The sequence below is a fragment of the Manihot esculenta genome, chromosome 13 (genome assembly GCF_001659605.2).
Source record: "Manihot esculenta cultivar AM560-2 chromosome 13, M.esculenta_v8, whole genome shotgun sequence".
Lineage (NCBI taxonomy): Eukaryota > Viridiplantae > Streptophyta > Magnoliopsida > Malpighiales > Euphorbiaceae > Manihot > Manihot esculenta.
The window spans coordinates 17,999,241-18,025,742 of record NC_035173.2 but is presented as its reverse complement, the minus strand read 5'-3'; the positions used below and the strand labels follow the sequence as shown (position 1 = coordinate 18,025,742).

At 34.1% G+C, this 26,502-nt stretch overlaps 1 protein-coding gene across 14 annotated transcripts in view; it reads right to left on the bottom strand.

Moving 5' to 3' along the window:
- LOC110629110 (E3 ubiquitin-protein ligase RKP-like) overlaps positions 1–25,032 on the bottom strand; it is a 32,055-nt gene extending 7,023 nt beyond the window's left edge. For 3 of the 14 annotated variants that reach the window (XR_002490164.2, XM_021776004.2, XM_021776006.2), the window contains exons 1-11: positions 24,849–25,026; positions 22,945–24,638; positions 15,736–16,560; positions 13,399–13,559; positions 11,554–11,758; positions 11,374–11,457; positions 10,993–11,085; positions 5,836–6,114; positions 5,609–5,740; positions 4,763–4,962; positions 4,090–4,294 (exon numbers count right to left, since the gene is read on the bottom strand). Coding sequence is in view for 12 of the 14 variants with exons in the window: in XM_021776004.2 (XP_021631696.1) it covers positions 4,090–4,294; positions 4,763–4,962; positions 5,609–5,740; positions 5,836–6,114; positions 10,993–11,085; positions 11,374–11,457; positions 11,554–11,758; positions 13,399–13,559; positions 15,736–16,560; positions 22,945–24,444 (3,684 nt within the window). In the remaining 2 variants the exon portion in view is untranslated. Of the gene's footprint in view, positions 1–1,611; positions 1,745–4,089; positions 4,295–4,443; positions 4,490–4,762; positions 4,963–5,608; positions 5,741–5,835; positions 6,115–10,992; positions 11,086–11,373; positions 11,458–11,553; positions 11,759–13,398; positions 13,560–15,735; positions 16,561–22,944; positions 24,639–24,848 lie in introns of those variants that run through there. The other 11 variants (XM_021776011.2, XM_021776012.2, XM_043949705.1 and 8 more) reach the window with 10 other exon arrangements.
- Between the last annotated feature and the right edge of the window lie 1,470 nt (positions 25,033–26,502).

Genomic DNA, 26,502 nt, shown 5'->3' with positions numbered 1-26,502 from the left:
AGACTTTCCCATACTCCCCCTGAGCAACAAATCCTGGTGGTTGCTCCATATACACCTCCTCTTGGAAGTCACCATGTAAAAATGCATTCTTGATATCTAACTGGTGTAAAGGCCAATGCTGAGAAGCAGCTAGGGAGATGAACAAGCAAACTGAGGTCATTTTTACCACGAGAAAAAGTATCAGAATAGTCAACACCATAGGCGACAAGACGGGCCTTAAGCCTCCCTATGGAGCTATCTGAATTGACTTTGATGGCAAAAACTCATTTACAGCCCATAGCCTTCTTGCCAGAGGGTAAATCAACTAGTTCCCAAGTATGATTTTTCATCTAGAGCATTGATCTCTTCAAACATTGAATCACGCCATCCAGAATGAGCCAGTGCCTCTTTAACTGTCTTAGGCAAAGAAATGAAATCTAGAAAGACAATTAAGGAGATAGAAGAATGAGACAAGTGATCATAAGATAGAAAGTTAGCAACATAATAGGTAGATTTACACTGTCGTTTACCTTTACGAAGACTAATGAGGATGTCAAGGTCACTCGGTAGTAGATCCGATGGCGAAGAAGATTCTGATGCAGAACATGTATCATCAGGTACTGGCCTCCGAGAGTAAACTTGAACAATTGACGGTTTAACAGGAGGCTGAGTACTAGGAGGAATGTTACCATCAGATTGTACAACAAAAGGCATACTCGAAGAGGTCCCACCATCAGATATGATTCCATAGATGAGCCACTCATCGTCCTCCTCTTGATCAGGAGAGGTTTGTGCAACAGGATAAAAAGGAATTTGCATGGAAAAGACTACATCTGTTGAGGCCAGATAGTTGTTGAGGTTTGGAGAACAACACCGATACTCCTTCTGAAGGAGAGAATATCCCAAAAAACACACTTCACAGTTTTAGGATCAAGTTTAGTCACATGAGGTCTGACATCCCGAACATAGCAAGTGCTGCTAAACAGTCATGGTTCGAGAGGAAATAATAACTTCTTAGAAAAGAGGACATTGTAAGGAGTATTACCATTTAGTACTGTGGAGGGCATGCGATTAATAAGAAAGCATGCAGTAGAGACAGCATCAGTCTAAAATTACTTAAGAACTTGCATTTGAAACAACAGAGCTCGAGCAGTCTCAAAGAGATATTGATTCTTCCTTTCAGTTACTCCATTTTGAGCGGGTGTATCAACTCATGATGATTGGTGAAGAATACTATGTTGAGTCATATAAGCCTGAAATGATTCTGACATGTATTCTTTAGCATTGTCGCTCCGCAAAATTTGCACAAAAATATTAAATTGAGTTTTGATTTCAACACAAAAGGCAGAAAAATGAGAAAATACTTTCGAACGATGCTTCATAAAATAAATCCAAGTCATTCTAGAGTAATCATCCACAAAAGTAATAAAATATCTAACTCTAGTCTTAAATCCAACCGGACATGGGCCCCAAACATCTTAATAAACTAACTCAAAAGCAGACTCAGCTCGTTTATTGACTCTAGGACTTAAAGAGCTTCGATGATGTTTTGCAAAATGACATGACTCACATTACAGTAAAGATACATCATGAAATTGAGGGCATAGCTTCTTCAAAACCGATAAAGAAGGGTATCTCAACCGACAATGTGCTTCAAACGGAGACACAACACTAGAGCAGGCAACAGACTGAGGCATCCATGCATCCAAAATGTAGAGACCCCAGATACATGTCATTTACCAATAATCTGCTTCGTCACAAGATCCTGAATGAGACAGATCAGGAAAAAAGGGAACACAACAATTTAGGTCTTTGATAAGTTTACTCACAGAGATTAAAATAAAAACAAGATTAGGTAAACTAAGCACAGATGATAAGGTGATAGAAGGAGTAGGTTTAACAGTCCCAAAACCCTCAACATTATAGGTTGACCCATCAGCTATAATAACAGGAGAATGTGCTTTATGAGATCGAAAGCTAGTAAAAATATGAGGATTACCTGTCATGTGATTTGTGGCACCAGAATCAATAACCCATTTATATGAAGAGGAAATAAGACATGTTTTACTTGTCTCAGCCGCTACTGAAGATGTTGGGATAATTTTAATAATATGGGTCTTATTGTCAGAAACTATTTCAATTAAAACCTATACTCCTATACCTTTAAACGAATTTAAGGAAGATAACAAAATCTAACCCAGTAAACAGTAACACAATGAAGAGTACCGGGCGTGAACAATATCAAAAACGCCTCAACCCAACACCCAAACGGCAAACGAACCACAGATATAACAAGGGGCCTGCAAGGCGACTCCAGCGTCCTCCCTAGATGAGCGGTGAGAGACAAATATTACCCTAGATGGGTAATCCAAAAGAATAGGAGTCCTAAGTCTCCAAAAAAATTTAAAACTCAACGGGAGAGAAAAAATTAAATCTCTACGGGAATGGCTCTGATAACATATAATAAGATAAAGAATAATTGGATAATTTCCGTATATTTCTCCATTGAAGTAAGAGTGTATATATACAGATTACAAGGCCTTGTTAAGGCAACTCCTAAGAATTCTCTATCAATCAATTAGCCTATAATTATGTAATCTCCTATGATTATGTATAGATTATGTTCACACTCTAATAAACATAATGAGTATTTTTATGTCCACTAACAGGGCAGGAATGTGTGCATATAGGGCGAGATTGTGGGAGAGAATCATCTTCTTCCTAGCCAAATTTTTCTTCTTCTATTTGGGAAGGGGCAGAAATCATCTGCACAGCATTCTTAGTCCTGGGAGGCATTGACCTTGTTAATTTCCTTTTCTTGTAAACAATAAATAAAAATGAAGAGTTGCCCCTTTTCTTCTTTGATTTTGCTCCTCTTATTCATAGATCTGGTTATCCAGAGTTCCTTTGATTTACAAATTTCTATTTTTGTTTACTCTACCACACATCTAGCAGGCAAAATAAATACTATCTCAATAAATTGTTCACAAAGCCAAATCAAGGAAAAGAATATCACATACATAGTATGGCCATCACGCATCTTTTAACCCTATCATTTCCACACCAAACTAAAATGTATGGAAGTTGTCAACTGTATTAATCTCATTTCTAGATGAAGTAAAAAATAAATAAATGAAATTAGGTCATCAAACCAGAAGCAGCTTAAAACAAGACAACTCAACTTTAAGCTTCTTACCATACATAAACGTTTGATTTTAATTGCAGATAAACCAAGTAGAATCAACAATAAGCATGTTATCTACAGCCATGGTTTTAAATAACGGCTGTTACGTAACGTAACGGCCGTTATGTAACAGGTTTTGGGGGGCCATTATCTGTTATCCCGTTATACAACAGCTCCTTCTAATTTGCAGGCATAATAGCCGTTACGGCCGTTACCGTTACCAATAATTAAAATTCTTTTATATCCTTTTATCTTCTGCTCCCTTTTTTCATTTTCATTAGTTTCTACACTTTTCAGCAGTTTCAAAAACTATATATTTTAAGTTTTCTCTTCCCTTTTTCTTTCAAATTTCAATCTTTCTTGCATATTTCTAGTATAAACTTAGATCCATTATAAACTACTCTATTTTCAAACTTATTTTTTCTAAAAAATTATTTAAATTTTATCTATTTTAGTTTTTAATTGTTGTTTTTTTCTTTTTTTTTTAAGTTTTTGTGGATTAAAATGATAGTTTTGAGTTAAAATTGTACTTTGAGCTATTAGTTTACTCGATCTATAAAAGTTATGTTGATTTTTCTTATTTTAAACTATATGATGTTTAACGTAAGTTAAATAATCTATATTTTATATATTTATGTTTATTATGCATTTGTATATATTGTTCTGAATTAAATCTCATCAATATCATTTTATTTATGAACTTTGCAAATTTTTTTAAAAAATTTGCGTAGCGCCAAGCCGTTATCATTACGTTACGGCCGCTACAGGTCTGTTTCCGTTACCCGCGACCACGACCGCGAACGTGGCAGCGCCCGCGATTTAAAACCATGTCTAAAGCAGATTCAATTTATGCATGACTACGTTCGTCGGAAGAGATTAAAGGGAGGGAGAGGAGGGGGGGAAACAGAAAGAGAGACAAAACTAACCCAGTTATACTCCAAGAGATACTGGAATCCACAATGCATGGTATCAGGGCAGTCCATGCTAGCAAAAACATCTACAATATCATTCTGCCCTCCAGATTCTGTCTCCACATTTGCATCCAACAAATTCAAAATGATCCCCATAAGAGGTGCTAATATCATGCATCGACTTACTTTTTCCAACAATTGACCATGTCTTCGAAATGACCTGCAATTACATTGCCACAACCAGGCAGGACAAAAGTTAAATAAATTATCATAACAATTCAATGTTTTTTTCTAATAAAATATAAAACAAGATGAATCCTCAGTTAATAAATTTTTTAAATCAACAAGCCACAAGAACCAAGAAGCCACCTTCTAAATAAACTCACAAAGAAGTATTTCCCCAACTAAAAGACTGCTGAAAAAAAAAATTTCAGATGAAACAACGATTAAAAAAATAAAGTGCAATATCTACAACATTTTGTAAAAATACAAATAAACCATGAAGATTTCTTAAATGTTAGACCATCACCTATACCAATTTTCTTAAATGCTTCTCTATCGGATTTGGAAATCAAAGACCAAATATCTTGAATGATGCAATGTATTTCTATCATTCAAAAGAACAATTAATACATCTGGGGAAAAGAGGAGAGAGAGAAAGAGTTCAATTCACTTTACAGAAACTTACAAGTCAAAAAATTCAGCATCCGCAGCGGAAGTTATGTGGTTGAGAATAAAAACAATTAATTCAGTTAACCTCCGGAGGTTTGTATCAGTTCCTGATATGAATGCTTGCGGAATCTCACAGGTACAGAACTCCAAAAGCCTTGCAAGGTTGCATGAGAGATCAAATACTACACAGCATTTCCTTTGCTGAAACTCCGATACCTGCCAAGCGTACCCAAAGGAATAAGATTAAAACTAAATAAATAGGAAAAGGAAGACAAAAAAAATAAAAAATTAAAGCCAGGCAAAATAATTGATAATTGCTTCAGAGTCCACATTACATTCATACCAGTATTACTAGTCAACCCAATAAGCAATCCCCAAATGCGACCAACCAATTATTATATACATGCATACTCGTGTATCAGTTTACATGATTTATAATGCAAAAACCTATAGAACTTTGAGCATGAGTAGATATGTTTCTGAAGAAAATTTGCTTCTCTTCCTTCCCTTCCCCTCTATCCAAATAACATAAAAGCATTTTCCCTCCTTTCCCTCCCTAACTAACTTTTGGCTTTACAAATGAACTATTGATAATCATCTCTCCTCCCCTCTCTATAACAACTTCCTTTCTCTTTCCCTCATCGCAACCATGTTTACTATAAAAGAAAAGGTACATCAAACAAAACGAGCATGAAACCTTGTAAAGCTCAACCTATGTCACCAATGCTTGGATTACAGTCAAATGCAAGTTAAGCAACAAAAGAATGATCATTATTGATAAATTATATTTTTGGGCCAATATTCATGTTTTCATTCACTGTTGAAATAGCGGGATTCATAAACTGAATACAAGATTTTGTACCTGGTGTTTTTCTTGCATTTCCCGAATAGAAACAGAGAACTCTGTCATTGTCCAGCTAAGAGTATTAAATAGGCGATTCAGAAAGGCTGAGAACAATTCTTCATCATTGGCGCAAGCTTCCCGCAACAAGTTCTGCGAAAATTAAGGAGCACAAATGTGTTCAAATTTATGGCCATTAGTTATCCATGCAAAGAGTTAAATATGAAGCCAAGAATTCATCAATTCACCTGAAAAACAACTGATGATGATGATTCTCCATATTTTGAAGAACCAAAGCGAGAACCCTTGCACAATCGCAGAAGAATGTTGGTGACTGGAATCCAAGATCTGTTATCAAAAGCTGACAGCAATGCTTTTGGCATTCTCTGCGTGGCTGCTTCATTGCTCTCCAAAACTGCCACATATTCCTTGTACTGTACCAAGACTGATATAGATTGGAGAAGGAGATCCTTGAGATCTGCGCTCAATATCCTTGGGTCATTGAAGTGGGTAACTATGAAAGTGACCTAAAGGACAAGTTATTAAAAAAATCAACTTATACATCCATTGGATAAATACCACACTCATCAAAGTATAATTTCACAATGACACAAATACAAGTGGATAATATACATGACAAGAATAAGTTTTCACAAAAAACTTTAAAGCTTATGCATGTACTCTAGCCACAACTGACAAATGCCCCAAACCAACTACAGTAGAAATTAGTCAAAGGAAAAACCCAAACTGATACTAGACATAAGTCAAAGCTTAGCAATCAATTACTTTGATTATAGAATGGGCAATAGAGATAAATGTGAATAATCCACTTCTCTACAATAAGATTACAAGAGTTACAAATGCAATGAAGGTCAGAACTTGGAACTTCATTCAAGAAAGCGTGAAAGGCTAATCCATCCATAATAGTTGAACCACAATTTGTTAGAGCCTAGTAGAATGACTACTGGACTGTAAAAACACCAAATCACTATGGCATTCAACCACTGTTACTAAAGCAAGAGTTGACACTAAGACAACAAGGTAGAAATGGTTTGAATTCTTGATTTGTTGCACAAAACATTGAGAAGAGGAGAAGAACAGGAGAGAGGCGAAGGAGGAAAGAAGAAAAAGAGGAGAAAAAGAGAGAGGAAGGATAATAAACCTCTTATGTTGTTTTCCTACAGCTGAAAGCTTGAAATGGAGAGGATAGAATAGAATTTCCTTTTTAAAAAATTTAATAGAAAAAAGGCATAGGTTATTTCAGAAAGACAGCACCTCGCCTCCCCTGGTGTCTCTCACCTCAGGGCCTGAGGCAAGCACCTCTCTATTCTAGGGCGAGACCCTTGCCTGTCTCACCTCACACCTCTTGTCACCATTAATAATGTTGCAGCTAGCCAACTACTACTATCCTGGAATCAACTATGGATTGGATCTTTTCTTCCATCATTCAACTTTGTTTGAAACTAATTCTGCCTCAATATCTAAAATGGCTAATGTTTTGATACTACTTCCCTCTACATCAGATCAGGTCTTCTCATTTGCCTTTTCACTTATTCCACCACTAACTTATCATACTTCTATGCTGGGGCATTTCTACACTGGACATGACTAAAATATCTTAACGGCCCTCTCTCATTTTATGTCCAATATGTGCTACATACATTTGGCGGACTTGGTCGTTCCTAATCCTATCCATATTGTTAGCATACAACCATCTTAACATTCGCATTTCAGCCACTCATTTTGTAATCATATCGTACTTTTAGTGCCCAACATTTATGCCAATACAACATAGCTGGCCTCACCATAATTTTATAGAACTCATCTTTCACTTGTCAAAGGCCCTATGCTTGCATAGCAATACCCATCACATCCCTCCATTTCACCCCTCTTGTTTTTTATCCTATAAATTACATCCTTATCTATTACTATCTAGATAATAGAACAAAAATATTTGAATTGATTGCATTTTGCACAAAAACTTCATCCAATGAAACCTCATATCCATTCCTTCTACAAGAGCTAAACTCCCAATACATACTGTCTTATTTGTAAATAGCCAAAACCCTTAATCTCTCAAGTGTTCTTCACAACTCCAACTTTTCCTTAAACAACTCTACTAACTTTATCCACTAAGACAATACCATCCTCAAAATAAGACATAACATAGGATATCGTATTAAATATGACTGACTGGCTATTCATACTCATGGGTATTTGATGACATTTCATAATGGTTGTCAACCTCTACCCGGGCCTGGGACCAGCTATTCTTTATTAAGGTAAGACAGGTGGAGCTGAGGTACTATGCATTAAACCAATTTTAGCTTCTTGCCAACATGTAAATTATCAAAAAAACTCAATTATATATCCCATATTTTCCTACAATCACTACTGGAATTACTAGCATCGTCAAATTCATTGGCTATTCATACTCATGAGAATTTGACTAAATTTCATAATGGTTGTCAACCTCTGCCCGGGCTTGGGACCAGCTATGCTTTACAAAGGTAAGACAGGCAGAGTTGATCTGCCATGCATTAAACAAATTTTTAGCTTCTTGCCAACGTGTAAATTATCAAAATACTCAATTATATATCTCATATTCTCCTACAATCACAACTAGAATTACTAGCATCACTAAATTGTAACATCAAGTGCACACTTTTTACATCAAACTTCAAAATAGCATTTCCAAAATGATATTATCACAATAAACAGAAATAGCTCATTCTAATCCATACCAAGAAGCTAGCATATTGTGGTTAACACAGCAACAGAGTTATTACATAAAGCAAGGAATAGTTAAGAGTTTGTAAGCTTCTAGAGACTTAAAACTTTCTAGAACAAAAGAAGGTTATTGACCAAGAATATTGAAACCAGCATCGAAATAAACGTAGTTTTGGCAACAACTCCATATCTATTACCCTTTGTTTCATTACTCCACCTCTTATTATACCCCCTCCTCCACCAAAGAAAAAAAAAAGGGTATAAGTAATGAACAGAACCTAGATCAATTTGTGATCAAAAACTCCGTCACACAACTTGACAAAAAATAAGGCATTTTTCAGAAGGTTGCACTACTGCACCCCTAACCAACGAATGTAAAATATAGATAGTGGAGCGAAGGTTGCTCTACTACACCCCTAATCAACCACACCCCTAATCAACAAATGTGATTAGAAATATAGATAATCAAGCGAAGCGAAGATTGTTCTACTATATTTCTAACCAACCAATGTGATTAAAAATATAGATAATCAAGCGATTTCATATTCGAGAACGCTACAACAAATTCTTCATAAGTTAACTAAGTATGGAGGAGATCCATATTAAAATGCCGCAAGGTTAAACCTTGATAAGTTACTAAATAACAGAGAAGAACCAAATTTTGTTTGTAACATCATCTTTTATTTCTTGGCTCTCGTGGCTGCCACCTTAAAGGTATTTTTATAACTTTCAAACCCTAATTTTAGGGTACGAAGGTGTAACTATAATATAGGAAGGGTATCTAGTCAAATAGTCAAATCTATATTATATTAAAGATCATTTTTCTAAATTGTCTAGGAGAAATCTCATTCCTAAATGTGCTACACGAATTTGATTTCTAATTTAAGCCAAATTAATTTAAAACAAATCGCACAAAATACTAAAATACCAAAATAACAAAATTGGCCTAAGTGCAATTCCACCATACATGCATTGCGCGATCTGAAATTGTGTTGTGTATCCATATGTGTTGAAGAGTATGTCGCTTATTTCCTTATTCTCCCATGCTTTTCAAATATAGTTCTCATCTCGTAAGCCTTGAATTAAGCGATGTCACTTGATTTGTCATGATTTGGAGCTTCTCATATTAAATCTGTATCATTCTCTCCTTCCTCGAAAAAATTCGTTCTCGAACCTTCAACTATAATGAGATTCCCTTTCAATTCAATATGAAATTTCGCGAATGAAGCGCTAAACTTTGACATCTCTCTTTTTTTTTAATCAAATAATTTAAACGATTTTGTTTTTCATCACTCTTCTTATTTTTCACTTTTTCTTTTAAATTTCACACACAACTGAAATGAAACTTTTATTTTCTTTTTTTTTAAGAGAAACTGTAAAATAAACAAAAATAACAAAATAATAAGATAATTTGGAAAACAAATTACGAAATAAATAAAAATAAATAAATAAGAATTTATCTAACACTGTGCACCGACTAATCCGGAATCCAGTATCAACTCGTGATCAAAAATTCCGTCACACAACTTGATTCTACCACACTCCTAACCAACGAATATGATTAGAAACATAGATAACGAAGCGAAAGTTGCTCTCCGACACCCCTAATCAACCAATGTGATTAGAAACATAGATAATCAACTAAAGGTTGCTCTACTATACCCCTAACCAATCAATGTGATTAAAAACATAGATAATCAAGTAATTTCAGCTTCAAGAAAGCCACAAGAAATTCTTGATAGGTTTAACTAGGCATGTAGGAGATCTATATTAGAATGCCACGAGATTAAATCTTGATAAGTTGCTAAATAATGGAGAAGAACCAAATTTTGCTCACAACTATCATCTTTTATTCATTTGCTCTCGTGATTGTCACCTTAAAGTTGTTTTTATAGTCTCCAAACCTTAATTCTAGTATAGAAAGGTGTAATTACAATAATTATAGGAAGGGTATCTAGTCAAATAGTCAAATTTAGATTACATTAAAAATCATTTTCCTAAATTGTCTTGGAGAAATCTCCTTCCTAAATAGGCTACGCGAATTTGGCTTCTAATTTAAGCCAAATTAATTTAAAATAAATCTCACAAAATACTAAAATACCAAAATAACAAAATTGGCTCAAGTGCAATTCGGCTATACATACATTACGTGATCTGAAATTGTGTTGCGTATCCACATGTGTTGAAGAGTGAGTGTGTCACTTATTTCCTTATTCTCCCATACTTTCTAAATACAATTCTCATCCCGTAAGCCTTAAATTAAGCGATAGTAACTTAATTTGTCATGATTTGGAGCTTCCCATATTAAATCCGTATCATAAAGGATCTCGAAAATGCAACTAAGAAAATAAATAATGAACTAGAGCTATAACAATGTGTTCTAAAACATTTTATGGTGATAATGGCCTAGATGCTCAAGTAGCACAAGTACAATTTCAAATCACATAAAATCTTCTCTTACCATACAAGCTTCCTTTTCTACAGATATAGCCTAGAATTCCAGATTAACAAGTTAACAACAACATAATAACATAATCACTAGCTAAGTTGTTATAGACATTTAGACCCCAGTCAAACGCAACAAAAAGATTGATCAAACCTCTATAAAATTAAAATAGATTAAGCAAAAAGTGAATGGAAGAAAAAGAAGAACAATGAAAAGAAGGTTTACAAACCAAACATACAAATGATGCGAGTCCTTGGTTAATAAATATTGCAGAAGGAACAAATGGAGGATCACTCTTGCGCAACACATGAAAAGAGTCAACCTGTAACACAATTTAACTGAATTCAGTAACAGCTAGGAATAAGTTGGTAAGTATAAAAGGTGACGAAGTCCATGAAAGCATTCCACATGCTAAGCCATTAACTCCAAAATCGTTGCTATATGTTGCACATTTTAAAAACTGCAATGCCTAATAGATTAAAAGAAAACTATATATACATAACTATAGATATAGACAATCTGCTATTCTATAATTAACATCGTGATCTCATAAGAATCCAATACACAAAAAGAAAACAATTTAGAACACTAACATACTGCAGATATTTACTCGATTTGCAAGAGATTTAACAATATTTGCAGCAATATCAAAGTTGTGAACAAGATTGTGGTGACACCAAGGACATAAGTGTGCCTGCAATGTAAGCAAATGTTGAAAAACATACAATAGAAGCAGAGGATATAACATAAACATGTCTATCTATAACTAAAAAAAAAAAAATTAACATACTTCTAATGTCATGTTCATAAGCACATTAGCATCCTTCCCAGTAGTTTCACGGAAGAACTTATTTACCAGAGTTTCAAGATAAAATTCAGGGATATAAATGAATAAAGAATCCACTTTGCTAAGAACCAGGAGCAGTTGGACTATCCACATGCATGTTGCATACATTCCTCTCTGCTTCCAACGTGAGAATAGGGAGATGCGATACCTGCAACCCATAACAAAAGACAAACAAAACTCAGAATATAAAAAAGCAAACTACTAAAACGAAGTTTTGAAATGCACATGCAATCCCTTCTAACTCGGTACAAACTAAACAGCCAGACAAGACACAACACCAAATTGGCATTCATTAATAATAATCAAATACAAAAATTTCAATAACAGCTGTCCTTAAAGTAGTTGCAAATGCAACCCACAAGAAATAGAAAGGGTGATGGACGATTGCAAAATCTCAAAATCATGAAAATATTATAACTAAGATTAATAGGCAATAGAATAACTTTTCACAGGTAAGAAATAGCCAAAATTTAATAAGGGTAAACTATCATTTATATACCTTTATGTCGTTTTCCAATTTTAGCCAATCCTCTTTTTCTTTTTACAATTTTATCCAAATTAAAAAGGTCATTAGCAATTTTAGCCAAGGGTCAATTGGAGATTAGAAATTGCTTATGTTGCATGATGAGTCAACAAAGAAAATAATACTTTATTGTGGGTCCCACCTGTTATAATATGATAAATTCTTATTTTAGCCAAATCTTTATGCACTCAAATTTAGCCAATTCTTCTATTTTTTGTCAATTTTAGACAAAAGATAAAAAAAAATGTATAATAGGAACTTACGTGACTGTTCAATTAGCATAAAAATTAATTTTTTAATACGAAATCCATTTGAATAGTTGTTCTATATTTTCTACTACTGCACCCACCTGAATATAGTTTGATACAATGAATTCAATAATTTACACTAATCTTATGCCAAGAAATAGGACAGAGATATTTTATTACCATACTAAAATAAATTCTCTTTTCACTCTAGATTAAAATTGAAGCAATCTTACAAATTACTTTTGTAAATAAGCCTCCTATTCAAAATTGACTGCTTACAGATATCAGAAATAAGCCTCCTGTTATAAAATTATTTTAGTCAAATAGTAATTTTTATCTTATTTTTACCCACTATTAAGCTGTGCTCAATGTGTAAATAAGTACCTAGCAATTTTAGGCTAAGCTGGTACTAAATTTTTATAGTGTAGTCCTATCCAGAAATAGTTTAATTAAACTATTTTTATTTTGGCAAATTCCTGAATGAACATGGTTTGCTTCAGGTGAGTATGAAAATTTTAATTAAATTGAAAAAACAATTGGCTAAAATTATGAAATTGCGTAAAAGATTGGCCAAAATATATAATTTATCTTTAGTAAAATGGGCTCCACAATTTGAAATTATATTTTTACTGACTCAGCATGCTACATAAGCATACTCCAACCCCTCAACCGAGCACTAGCTAAAATTGTTAACAACCTTTCTAATTTGGCTAAAATTGTTAAAAAAAAAAAAAGATTGGCTAAAATTGAAAAACAATGTAAAGATTTTGCTATAAATGATAGTTTACCCATTTAATAAATATGCTTTCAATTGCACATCTTGATATCCATACAAAAAATGGAATATTAGTTTATTCCTTTTACGAAAAAGGGAAGGAAAAAGTCATGAAGGAGTATGCATATCAATCATATGAAATCAATAATGTGCTTTAGTTTGGTTCAATATCATAAGTAGATTAAGACCAAGAATATCAAAGTGAAAGATAGTCTAAAAGCTATGAATTACGGTCAGCATACCATGCACAATGTCTAACACAATTGATAACTTCTTCTCGATAATCATTATGCACTTCCTTCAATCGTCGTAATTGTTCACTACAACCTCTTTCTCTTATTTGCTTATCAGTTTCTTCCAGAAGCGATATTGATTGTGATTGATGAGACATGTAGTATGATGCCTACAAACAAAGAACCATTTTAGATACAAAATCAACTAAAAAGTAACTATGCGACATAGACGTCTAACTGAGAGATAAAGAAAATCAACTAAAAAGTAACTATGCGACACAGACGTCTAACTGAGAGATAAAGTAACACCAAGAGCTTGTTTGGTTTAATTGTTCAATATATAGATAATTAATAGTTGATAGCTATTACTGTTAGGAGTGAGCAGTATTCGGTTCAAACCGAAAAAATCGACCGAACTGAACCGATTTGAAAATTTAGTTCGGTTTTTTATACATTTCAGTTCGGTTCGGTTTTTAATTTCAGAAATTTTGATTATTTCGGTTCGGTTCGGTTTTGATAAAAAAAAAATCGAAAAAACCGAACCGAACCGATTAGTGATAATAATATGTTTTTTCAATAATATAGAGAAATTAAATCATATTAAAATTAAAATATTTTAATTAAATTTTAAAATATTAAAAATAAAGTGTAAAAAATAAAAAAATTATTAAAAATCGAAACCGATCAAACCAAACCGAATCGAACCGAATCAGACCGGTTCGGTTCGATTCGGTTTCTGACCAAAATCGGTTCGGTTCGGTTTTCATAAACACTAAAATTTCGGTTTTCAGTTTATTCGGTTCGGTTCGATTTTGAACCGAACCGAACGAATGCTCACCCCTAATTACTGTTAGCTAATAGCTGTTACAAACAACTGATGGCAACTTATTTATAATGAGTGTTTGATAAAACTTTATGTAGTTGTTGATATTTGTATGTAATATTACTAATATGAATAAATATCATATAATTTATTTTAATATTAAAATAAGTATATATTATTAATTCATTAGAATCATTTATTTTTATGTTAAAATATATAAACAAAAATTACATATCATAAGAAAATAAGAGCATTGGTATGTGTGTGTGGATGTGTGTGTATAAAAGAATGATAAAGTGGTCTTTAAATGTTTGGTAAACTTTACACAACTGTTGAAGTTCATATGGTAAAACTACAAATAAGGATATATATAAACTTTACCTCCTTTTTTTGTACTTTTTCCTATTATTTATATTATTAAATAAATAAACAAAAAATAAATTATAAGAAAATAAGAGTATTACCGTGTGTGTGCGTGTGTATGAGTATTAGTGCGCGCGTGTGTGTATAATGAAAAGAAGGGTAAAGTGGCCTTTTTTATCTTGAAACAGTAGCAACTAACCGTAACCAACTCTAATTCACTATAGTTTAAGGTGTACATCAGCTGAACCATAGCTGTTTGATATTTTTACTAAGTGGTCATGGAGCAATAGTTGGGTATAAAACCTCCCATCAGCTACTCCAAACCTCTAAACCAACACCCACTGGATGGTTAAACTCATTCAGTAAGAAGCAATTCCTTGCATAAAATTCAGTTAGGAATGTTTACATGAATCTTTTTCCTACATGCTATCCTCAGCAATGCCTTACAAACAGCAAGCAATTCAGAAAATGCATCCTTTCTCCCACCATCTCAACAGTTATCAGTCTGGGTGTACCTTAGTTGGTAAGCGCTCAGAACTATATGCATTATTTCAAGAACAAGAGGCAGATTCTATTAAACAGAAAATAAGATTCATACTTGAGCAGCACAGGACATGGACAACACTACTAAACAAGCAAGCAGAACTAAAATAACATAAAGAATTAGCATTGCACTACAATTCAACTCAGTTTCATGTTTTTATAATCTGGTAAGAAAATCAGCAAAACGAAAACAATCGACCAATCGACAAGCTACAAGCTACAAAAAATAAATAGTTCAAATCTCAAGTGAGGCTGAGGCAAATTCTAAAATTACCTATTTCAACCATATTCAGAATTTCAGATTATCAAATAGAGCACACAGACAGTTTGACTCAGCATAGTCATTAAAATAGGCACATATATAATCAATTTTATCTCCACCACTAAATAATATTTTCTCAGCAAGACTGCCCTTCTTTTTGAACTTTTAAGAGAAAAATAATAAAGATTTTCAGACAGCAAGAAAAAATAATAATGAACAAGATCAAGACAGATATTGGCTAATTAAAAGAAAACCAAATGATAAAACACTAGGACTCTCTTTTAGTAAAGAGTGCCACTTTAAGAGAAACTTTCAGCTCAACATATTTTTTACCAGTTTGAACTTTGACGCTTACCTGTTTGAAGTTTGGCGCAACGCCTATGTGATACAAAAGTAACAAAGTATCTAAAAGTTCTTCTTCTCTTAGTGTAGCTGAAGAGATATTACTCTCCCTTGGCACAATCCTAATATCTTGCACTGGGCAAAAACCAAACTCCGACTCAGATTGATCACTGGTGCTAGGCTTATCTGCAATTTCATCATTCAAATTTCCTGCACTGCATTCTGCACCTATATGAGCAGACCTCTCTGGCATAGGTGTACAATGGACACGAGAACCTTTTGCTGTATATCTAATTGGATGCTTTGACATTTTTGAATACTCAACATCATAACTTGAACAACAACATGGTTTCTGCGTAGTTTTATGTGTTACTCTGGTTTCTTCATCATCCATACAGCCTTCTTCCCACCGAATTACTTCTGATTCCTGATCATGTACAGGATGAGATTTTGATAGATGACTAAATGATCCCCCTAGTCTTGAAATGTCAGTTCGATAAGAATCATTTTTCAGAAATAAATCCACCAGGAAACTCTGTTCACCACCTCTATGAAGAAATCCAACATTGTAATTATTTGTTTCACAGCTCTTCAACCAACCACAAATGTCCCTCATAGCAAATCCTTCAGATAGAAAATGTAGTATGACTGTATACAAAGAGACAAGAACAGACTTGCTTGAAACTCCAGGAGGTGGCAGATTGCGATCTGCGCCCCTATTCTTCAATAAAAGATTTTGTAAAAATGTCCTAAACACTGAACAAGGTAACTGGGGAGGTGTTGTAGGTGGTCTAAACTGTATAACCAAAAGACAGAGGTCCCTATGCTTCTCCTCAATCTACAATAAATAAATAAAACAAAATAAAATAAAAGATAAAGGCATTAGAAGGCTATCAAAATAGAAATTGACAGTTGCACTCAATGCAAAAGATTAATTCATTTAAACGTTCCCCACAGCAACAACAATACACAAAGAGTTTAAGAAAAATCCAGTGAGAAATAGTTTTCCATTGAATATCTTACATCATAATGATCACTGAAAAATGATCTTAAATTAAAATAAAGATATATTCACTGAAAATAGATATTATAACAATTACTTGTCAATTTCATATGTGAGTTTTACGTCACATATACATATTCACTATGAAGTGTTGACCAACATAAAAGGTTCTTGATCTTGATTAGGAGGATTCAAATCTTTGGGATCCTAATTAGACTTCATTTAAAAAATTTTATTCTTATTGTAAATATTCCTAATTTAAGTTGATTCTTTATGTATAAATAGAAGTCTTGCAAAGATTAATTCAATTGGAATAAAATCAAAAATTCCTTCCAAAATTCCTCATGGTATCAGAAGCTCCCCACAATGTTGGAACTCCCATGAATGTGTCCCGCTCTATTGTTCCAGTGTAGACTTGGGCACGAGGTTGTGTTGAATCCCACATCGGTTTTGGGAAAGGGTAACGTGCCCCTTGTATAGGCTATTGGCAATCATCTGTACATGGATGGCCCTTTTTCTGCTTATCTAGAGTCTAATGGGATACTGCATCAAACTAATTGTCCTTGCACTAGTGCCCAAAATGGTCTTACTGAAAGAAAAAATAGACACATGTTGGAAATAGCCCGATCTCTCCTTTTCACCATGAACCTTCCAAAAACCTATTAGGAAGATGCAGTCTTAGCCGCAGCTAATCTCATTAATAGAATGCCTCTCAAAACCATTGCCTTTATAAGCCCTTTAGAGGTGCTACAAGAGAAAAATGCTTATATTGTTCCACCCAAGGTGTTTGGATACACGTGTTTTGTTCATATTAGGGCAGGTGGAAAGCTCGATCCGAGAGTTATTAAATGTGTGTTTATTGGATACTCTTCCACATAAAAGGGTTACAAGTATTATCACCCTCCATCTAAAAAATATTTTGTCAATATGGATATTACATTTTGAAAGACTGAACTTTACTTCAGTACTACTCCATCACCTCTTCAAGGAGAGGACAATGAGAGAGAAGAGATGATTCCTAGTCCTATAACTCTAGAACGTTTTACTATAGAGGAGACTACTATAAGAGGGAGACTATTAGTAATCTGAAGACTATTATAGCGGGAAAAACTATTGGTGACCAAATTGGACATTTGGATAAACCAGATTTAAGGAGATACTCAAAAAGAGAAAAAACAAAAGCAGAAAAAGTCATTGTGCAACCTACTTAATGTCATGAATCTTCCTCTTCTCCATCTGATGAGTCATCCCTAAATCTTGAGCCCTTTGATGATCTAAATAAATCAATTGCTCAAATAAAAGGAATTAAATCTTGCACAAAGCACTCTATTTCTAACTTTCTCTCTTATGATTCTTTGTCTCCATCTTATAGAGCATTTGTCTTATCTATTTCCTCTGTGTCTATTCCACAATATTGGAAGAAAGCTCTTACAGATCCTAAATGAAAGAAAGCAATGATTGAAGAGATGAACGCATTGGCCAAAAATGAGATCCAAGATCACTCTCCCACATGGGAAGAAAAACTTGTTAGCTGCAAATGGGTGTTCACTGTGAAACACAAAACAAATGAATCAATTAAAAATTCAAGGCTAGGCTAGTCGCCAAGGGATAGACTCAAACCTATAGAGTGGATTAACAAGAGACATTTGCAACTGTTACCAAAATGAACTCAATCAGAGTATTGCTATCTTGCGTTGTCAATCTTGACTTGGATCTCCAACAATTTGATATGAAAAATGCATTCTTCCACAGAGACTTGGAGGAGAAAGTGTATATGGAAATCCCTCCTGGATTTGCTGATAAAAAAATATAAGGAAAGATGTGCAGGCTAAAGAAGGCTTTGTATGGGTTGAAGCAGTCACCCAGAACTTGGTTAGATCGATTCAGTAGAGCTATGATTTCTTTTGGCTATCAACAAAGCAATGCTAACTATATCCTATTTATCAGACATTACAAAGATAAAATTACTCTTCTTATAGTCTATATTGATGACATAGTAATGACAGGGGATGACACCGAAGAGATGACTCGCTAAAAAAACTTTTGGCTCAAGAGTTCAAAATTAAAGATCTAAGAAAACTATAATATTTTCTGAGAATCGAGGTTGTCAAGTCAAAAGAGGGAATCTTTATTGCTCAGAAATAATATATTATAAACCAATAGAAACTCCTATTGAGAGCAATCACAAGCTACAAGCAGAGATTGATGAATTAGTGGATATGGGCAGATATCAAAAGTTGGTAGGCAGACTGATTTATCTTTCGCATACTCGACCAGACAAAGCATATGCAGTCAGCTTAATCAGTCAGTTTATGTACGATTCTCGTGAGTCTCACGTACAAGCTGTTTTCGCATTTTGCTATACTTGCAGTCTGCTCCTGAAAAAGGTCTCATATTCTCTAAACACGGTCATCTTCGCATACATTCATTCACAATTGCAGATTGGACTGAATCCCTTAATGATAGAAGGTCGACTAATGGTTACTATACACTCGTGGGAGGAAACCTTGTCACTTGGAAAAGCAAAAAGCAAAGTATTGTTGCTCGATCAAGTGCTGAGGTAGCACAAGGCGTTTGTGAACCCCTATAGTTATAGAAATTGTTGAAGGAATTGAAACTATTGGAGAGGGACAAACTCTTCTTGTACTGTGACAACAAAGCTGCCATCAGTATAGCTCACAATCCAGTTCAATGACCGAACGAAGCAGATAGAGATTAATTGATACTTCATTAAAGAGAAGTTGATAAATGGTGTCTTTAAGTTAGATCATGTGACTTCCGGTGAACAGCTAGCCGATGTGTTTACCAAGGGGATCAACAACAAGATCTATTATACCTTGGTTTACAAGTTGTGTATGTGTGATATCTATACAACTTGAGGGGGAGTATTGACCAACATAAAAGGTTCCTAATTAGAAAGATTCAAATCTTTGGGATCCTAATTAGCCTTGATTTAAGGGATTTTATTCTCATTGTAAATATTCCTAATTTAGGTTAATTCTTTATATATAAATACTCAAATCTTATAAAGATCAATTCAATTGGAATAGAATCAAAAATTCCTCCCAAAATTCTTCATGAAGGTAATCTCACTTGCAGTTTCTTGTTCAGAAGGGATTAAATAATACAAAAAGATCATTGGATAAGACTGAGTATGATGCTTGAGATTGAGAATCATAAATACTAAATTTAAATGAGATATGTGTTTGCATTTATCATCCTTGCAATTAAGTTACAAGAAATGGCACTTCTTATGACATCATAAGAGTGAAAACGCCAAATATCTTACAAATGTAAACTTAGGTAAATACAAGCAGCATAGTTGCAAACATATTGGGGCATATTTTTTTTTCTAATGAAGAGTTCTTACCATCTAATATGATAAAACAAATGAAAAGCCTAAGACTCTCAGCTTGAAAAGTAATGGCCATTACACCTTTACATTATGGTCAGTAATGGTCATTACCTTTATATAACAGCCTTTATGGCTGCAATTTTAAAAATCCTTTAAATAAATGTTGTAAAGGTAGTGGTAACAGCAAGCCAGATTCTTTAAATAACAGCTGTTAAGCAATGTAATTGGCCATTAGTTAAAACCATATGCAGCAGATAAAAAAGAAACAAAGAGTTAGAGCAGGAAACTGAAAAGATGAGGAAATGACGAAGAAGAAAAGGATGAGGAAATGAAAAAGAAAAGGATGAGGAAATGAAGAAAAAGAACATATGGAGAGACAAATGAGGAAGTAGGAACCGTTGAAAGATCAAAAACAGGAAAATAGAAACCACGTTTTGTGGTTTGGTTTCTAATGGTTCTCATATAAAAACAAAGGTGCAAAAAGTAGATAAAACAGAAACCAATGCCTTTAAATGAATGCATTTCTATTTTTCTCAAAAAAAAATAAATAAATAAAAGGTAACATTACAGTTACCAAACAGGCTCTTACATTGAAACCATATTTAATTTTCTACCTAGACATTCTGCAAATACTTCACAGTGTTTTAGTCTAAAAATTACAATACAATAAATTACTTGCATATGGAAATTTAGGACTCAAAACACTAGGTATAAAGCACAAAATATAATAATACCACAAAAAGGGCTACAAAAACAATCCTAATTATTTGCTAGGAAACCATTAAGAAATCTTGATCAGAAAACACTATTGTTCTTATACTAATCCTTATCCCCAAGCTCAAACCTCAAACTCTAAATTGCCTTTCTTCCATGTCTAACATACCACTAACACCAGATTTTTCTACACCAATTATTTTATTCCAAATAATCCATCGAATGCAGCCACCATAACTGCAATCTTTCATACTAAGGCCATAGCAGGCATACCTAATGGTCTGTCGCATGCATCATACCCACAACCATCACCACCACTCAATGACCCAATCTCTTCTTTGTCTTTCCAAACCCAACTACCCTTCCCAACCCATACATGTACACTACTACATCCTCATCAAACATCATCAATTTCAACAATCTTTTCAAAAGAAAATGGAATTAAATCAAAAATCAAACTACTTACCCATTTTGTATTCAAACTATCATTATTTGTCACATACCTATTTCCATAATTTTTCAAATAAAAATAGTAAACTCAAGGGTTTTTTAGGGCTACACAAACACAAGGTAAGGATAAATACATTTTGACTCAGGAGTAAGAACTCTCTTGGTTCCATTCTAGGACATTGTGTGATTGGAGGTGAACCCATAATGAGGCTACAAGTTCAAATCCAGTAGCAACGCTTTTATCTTTAGGTGACGTACTGGTTGGAGGGCTTATGATGGAGGATTTGGTTTCAAGTGGAGTTTAGCAAACTCACTTGCACTGATAGAGGTGAGCAACTGAACCGCTTCCAATTAACCGAAATTTTAAACATCTCCAAAATAATAACTGTCCAAACCAAAATTAAGAGAAAGATATACACATTCTAAATCATTAGTCCCAATTGAACCAACCAAAAGAATATGCTTAATATATATATATATATATATATATATATATATATATACACACACACACATGTATATAATGTACATATATATCCACACACAAGCATTATTTGCATTATTAGCCAATAAAAAAATTTATAAAAATATTTTTATAATTATCTTTTATGTATAAAAATAAGTAATATAATATATTTTAGTAATCGAAAAATTTTAAATCAAGTAGTAATAATATTAAACAATAATAATTACAAATGATATATTATTAATAAAATTACAATATATATATATTAATTAATAAAATCTGATAAGTTTTGTTAATTGGTTATCAAAATTGATCTAATAATCGAAAACGAAAATTTCAGAGATTACAAAGACAACTGAACTAAAAACTAAACATTTTCTTATCGAAATAACAATTTCATCAGTTTGGTTGAGCTATTACTGAATGATGCACGAAGGCTGCAGCAGCAAATTTATTTAGTGCAGGTAGAGATAGTGGTGGTTTCAATTCTCATAGTAGTGTCACACAAGAACTGTATCATTTTAGTTTATGGATGCACGCCTCTTTAATCACCACTGCTTAATCTGTTCTAAACAGAGCAAAATGATAACCTTTAGTGGCAAGAAAGAAGAAGAGTTGAGTTAGAGAGGGAAGAAAGGCAATTGAAGAGCACAAGGGAAGTCACTACTCACTAGGTCAATGGGACAATGCCACACAGCTGGACAGCCCAAGCAACATAAAATGGAAGAAAATAAAAAAGAAGAGAAAGAAGAAAAACACAGACAGCAAATTACAAATTACATTGACGTTGATGCAAAAGGCATTGATCCAAGTGCAGTTACCTGCTATCCACTTTAGCATATTTTTCTCAATACACATAAAATAAGCTAAACTGCAAATGAAGACATCGAACTTGGAATTCTTTTTATTAAACTATAAGAATAACTCTTTATACTGTCTACTCCCAACGGTAATTTAATTAGTAGTGCTTAAATTAATAACTACAAGTGGTCAAAAGGCTAATGGTAAAAAAGAAAAAAGCAAAAAAATCACTGCTACAAGTCTCTTTAGCCCTTAATTATGACAACCTTCAATATGTTTATTTCACTATGAATGCTGCTAATTTAATTTGAAAACTAATTCAGAGGGCCTTTTTTCCAGTCATCTTATGCAAAACTACAGATGTAAAAATTGCAAAACAATAAAAGTATAGTACATCTAATAAAAACATTCATTGATCCATAATGGAGTATACCTTGTTGACTGCCTCAGATAAAGCTGTAGTTGTTAAGAACATGCTAGATTCATAGGAAATATCCTCACATGAACCAGGCCACCAAACAGAAGGCATCAAGATGGAAAGATCCTGCTTGCTTGGACTCTTTTGTGATAGAAAACCTTCAAACAAGAATTCAAAATCTGGCAACTTCCACCAGAGTACCATTAATTCTTCCCTTCTCAAAATATGACATGCCAATGCAAGATAAGAATAAGATCCTGAGTATGGGCATTCAGTTAAAACCAATGCTGCTGTTCTGCAGCAACTCGAAAGGGCATTGATGACACACTCAAACATCCCACACGATTCCTGAAACTCTAGAAACACATCTATAAATCTATCCAAACTTGAATAGTCATGATCTGGCTGCAACCTGAAGACCTCCATCATAAATGAAATAAGCGGACCCCACGCTACATACTCTATGTTCCCTGCATCTGCCTCAAGTATACAGAACAATTCCTCACATACCCCATGACAAACAGGATAAAATAGTTCCTCAAGTGATACAAACCTCTTTAATCTTCTTAATTTCCCAACTGAGGAACTATCGGATCGATCCATATATTGCATATCAAACATCGTGGATAAGCATCGAAGCAATTGTGTAGCCAAAAGATTTACTGAGGGAGGATCTTGAAGGGGAAGGAACCCCCTAATGGGGTATTTAAATGGTCGAGCCCCAAAATTTAATTCACATCTTTCGCCTTGAGAAAGAGAGATTGCAGGGTAATATCCAAATCCAGGTCCCATCTTGCGAATGCCACGAAAGGCTACCCCAAGAGATACACCATTTCTGTAAAACAATATCTCATCCTGGTCCAGATCAATGCAACACCCAATGACATCACCAACAACCCACGACTGACCGTAAGGCTCAGGCTCTTTATTCCATTTTTTAACCCTTTTTCCATCAAATGCATAAGAATCATCTGCATCGCCTACACCCTTATGGTCAGTGAAAGGGCAAGACAGGGTTGCCCATCCAAGCTGTTGTACACCAGAAGTTTCCAGTATAACTTCATACATCCACTTTCCTTTCCAAACAAAGACATTAGCCCTGGTGCTACTGAACATTGCTAAACTCTCCAGAAGAAAAGGGGGCTTAACAATTCTAATATCACCACAAATGCTTGATTCTTCAAGCCCAACTTTGTGAGGCCAACAGCCATCGTCAAAAATACATATTCCTTCCCTATTGCTAGCCAAAGTATCAGAATTCACATGAAATTTGGAGAACTTATTCTTGATAATAGAGCGGACTAAATCAGTGTCAACTGGACCAGTCAATGGACCAACTGATTTGTTAGGCAGACCAAAAATGTATTCAAGAGCCCGTTCCACAGGCTGACAACCAAAATCATCACAATATGAAACCAAATGGGTTTTCGAGGAATTCTCCTTCACATCTTCCCCACTCAATAATATAGCCAAGCCAGATGAAAGCCCACCAACCCTCATGCCATCATCTGCCATTGGAATAAGAAAAACACAATCTGTCCAGCTAACAGCACCCACTAAAATTTTTCAAATTGAAAACCTTGATAACCTTCCAAATTCAATTTTGCATCCAGAAATGCTAACCCGTACCGAATAAAACTCCCGCCATCCTTCTGATCCGGAACTTCAAAATTTTGCAAAATTCACAACTCGAACTATTACACCTAATCCTTTGTTGATAAAAAAAAAAATGCAGAAAATAATAAGAAACAATTAAAAATCGAAATTTCCAATGATTAAATTCAGAACAAAATCCTAAAAGACAACAACTCAATCGAGCCTACCTCACTCACGTAGTCAACCTAAAACTCAAAATTCCACTAAAACGTATACGTAAATATAGTAATCCAGGTATTAAGAACTAATGGAAGTAAACTTACAGGTCATTGCGTTGCTATGCTCCTTTTACTCGAAATAGCAAAGGCGGCGAGCCCATACTAGGGTTGTTATTGCCATTTAGAGAGAGAAAACATGCTTTTTAGAGAGAGTAATTTGGGGAAAAATAATGATTTTGAGAGGAAGAAAGGGGGGGGGGGGGGGGGGGAACTGGGAAGTGTGGACTCGAAAGGAGAATTCCTAGTTCATTTTGGTTCCTTTTTTTCCGTTTTTCCCTTTTTTTTTTTTTTTCTTTCCCAAGAGTCGAGGAAGGGAAACCCAGTAGCCCACCGTGGTGAGCCCTGCAACGAAGGTTGGCTCGAGCCCTTCAGGGAGGGGCAGCGAAACCGACACGTGCCGAGAATGTGGATCATGTTACCGGTAACTGATCTGGCGGCCATGCTATCGTGCCCCACTGGGGTACAGAAAGTTTGACAGAACCGTAACTTAGTTTTGTTTCTGGAGGAGGACAGCTTTTTTTCTATTTCCTATTGTGGGTTCCAGCCAGGTCAACGCGTGGAATTTATTATATGCGTTTCACTTGTACCATTAAAAATAATTTAAAATTAAAAATAACATCATCAACTTTTTAAAATAAGGGCTATTGTTAAAAAAAATTAATCATAAAAAAAAAATTTTGCAAATTTTTACCATTACATTATATATTAATTTAATTATTAATCAAATTTTAAATTTCATATATTATTTAAATGTACTCATATTATTATTTTTACCGTAAATATCTAATTAAATTATTACATTTTAGTAAATTTCAAAATATAATTAATAAAAATCTAAAATCTCAAAGTATAATTATAATTTTTTTTAAAATTTAAAAATTTTTTTATCATTTTATCTTTAAAATTTATAATAATTAAAATATTTAATATTATTATTATATTTATTTTAATTTTGTTAATAATTTAGATATATTAATTTACATTAATTCAATTTCGAGTTAATCCACTCCTAAATTACTTTTTCTAAAATCCACACTAATTATTATTTTAGTTAAAAAGTACATGTTTAATAATATGTAATGTTGATGAGATTAAGAAGATGACGTAGTCGGAACGACACCGTGTTGTGATTGGTAGAAATCTGAGAGAAACGAAACATGAGATAGTGGTATGTGTCCACGGCAGTCACTCCAACACTCAAGTCAATACCTTGAAGAATAGAGAGAATAGGTAACTTCAAAACTTTAATAGTATTAGAGATCATGTCCCTTTACCTTTTTGATCATGTTTCTTTTATATTGTAAGAAGATGGAGATAAATATAGTATTTCATGAAAATCCGGTAATGATGTGGCCGGCTACTCGATAAGAGACATCGTCAGCTAATGATAATCATGCGATCTGAGGCGAAATGAGAATGTATCTAACAACGGTAACTTTGTACCAAGACTCAGCCTATTAGGAGAGGGCGAGTCATGGTGGCAATCCGGGTATTAAAGTGTCCGGATATTCTTTTACTCGAGCGAGATCGTATTTTTCACTTGTCAGATCATTACCATATAGTTCATGTCTTGTGGTGACAACTTATAGCTTACTTTGAGTAGATGTTATGCAACATCAGAGGCCTCTCCACTAGTCTTTGTTTCTTCAAATTTGAAGGAACATCTTTTATCGAGGTCCGGGACATGTGGCCCCTTAAG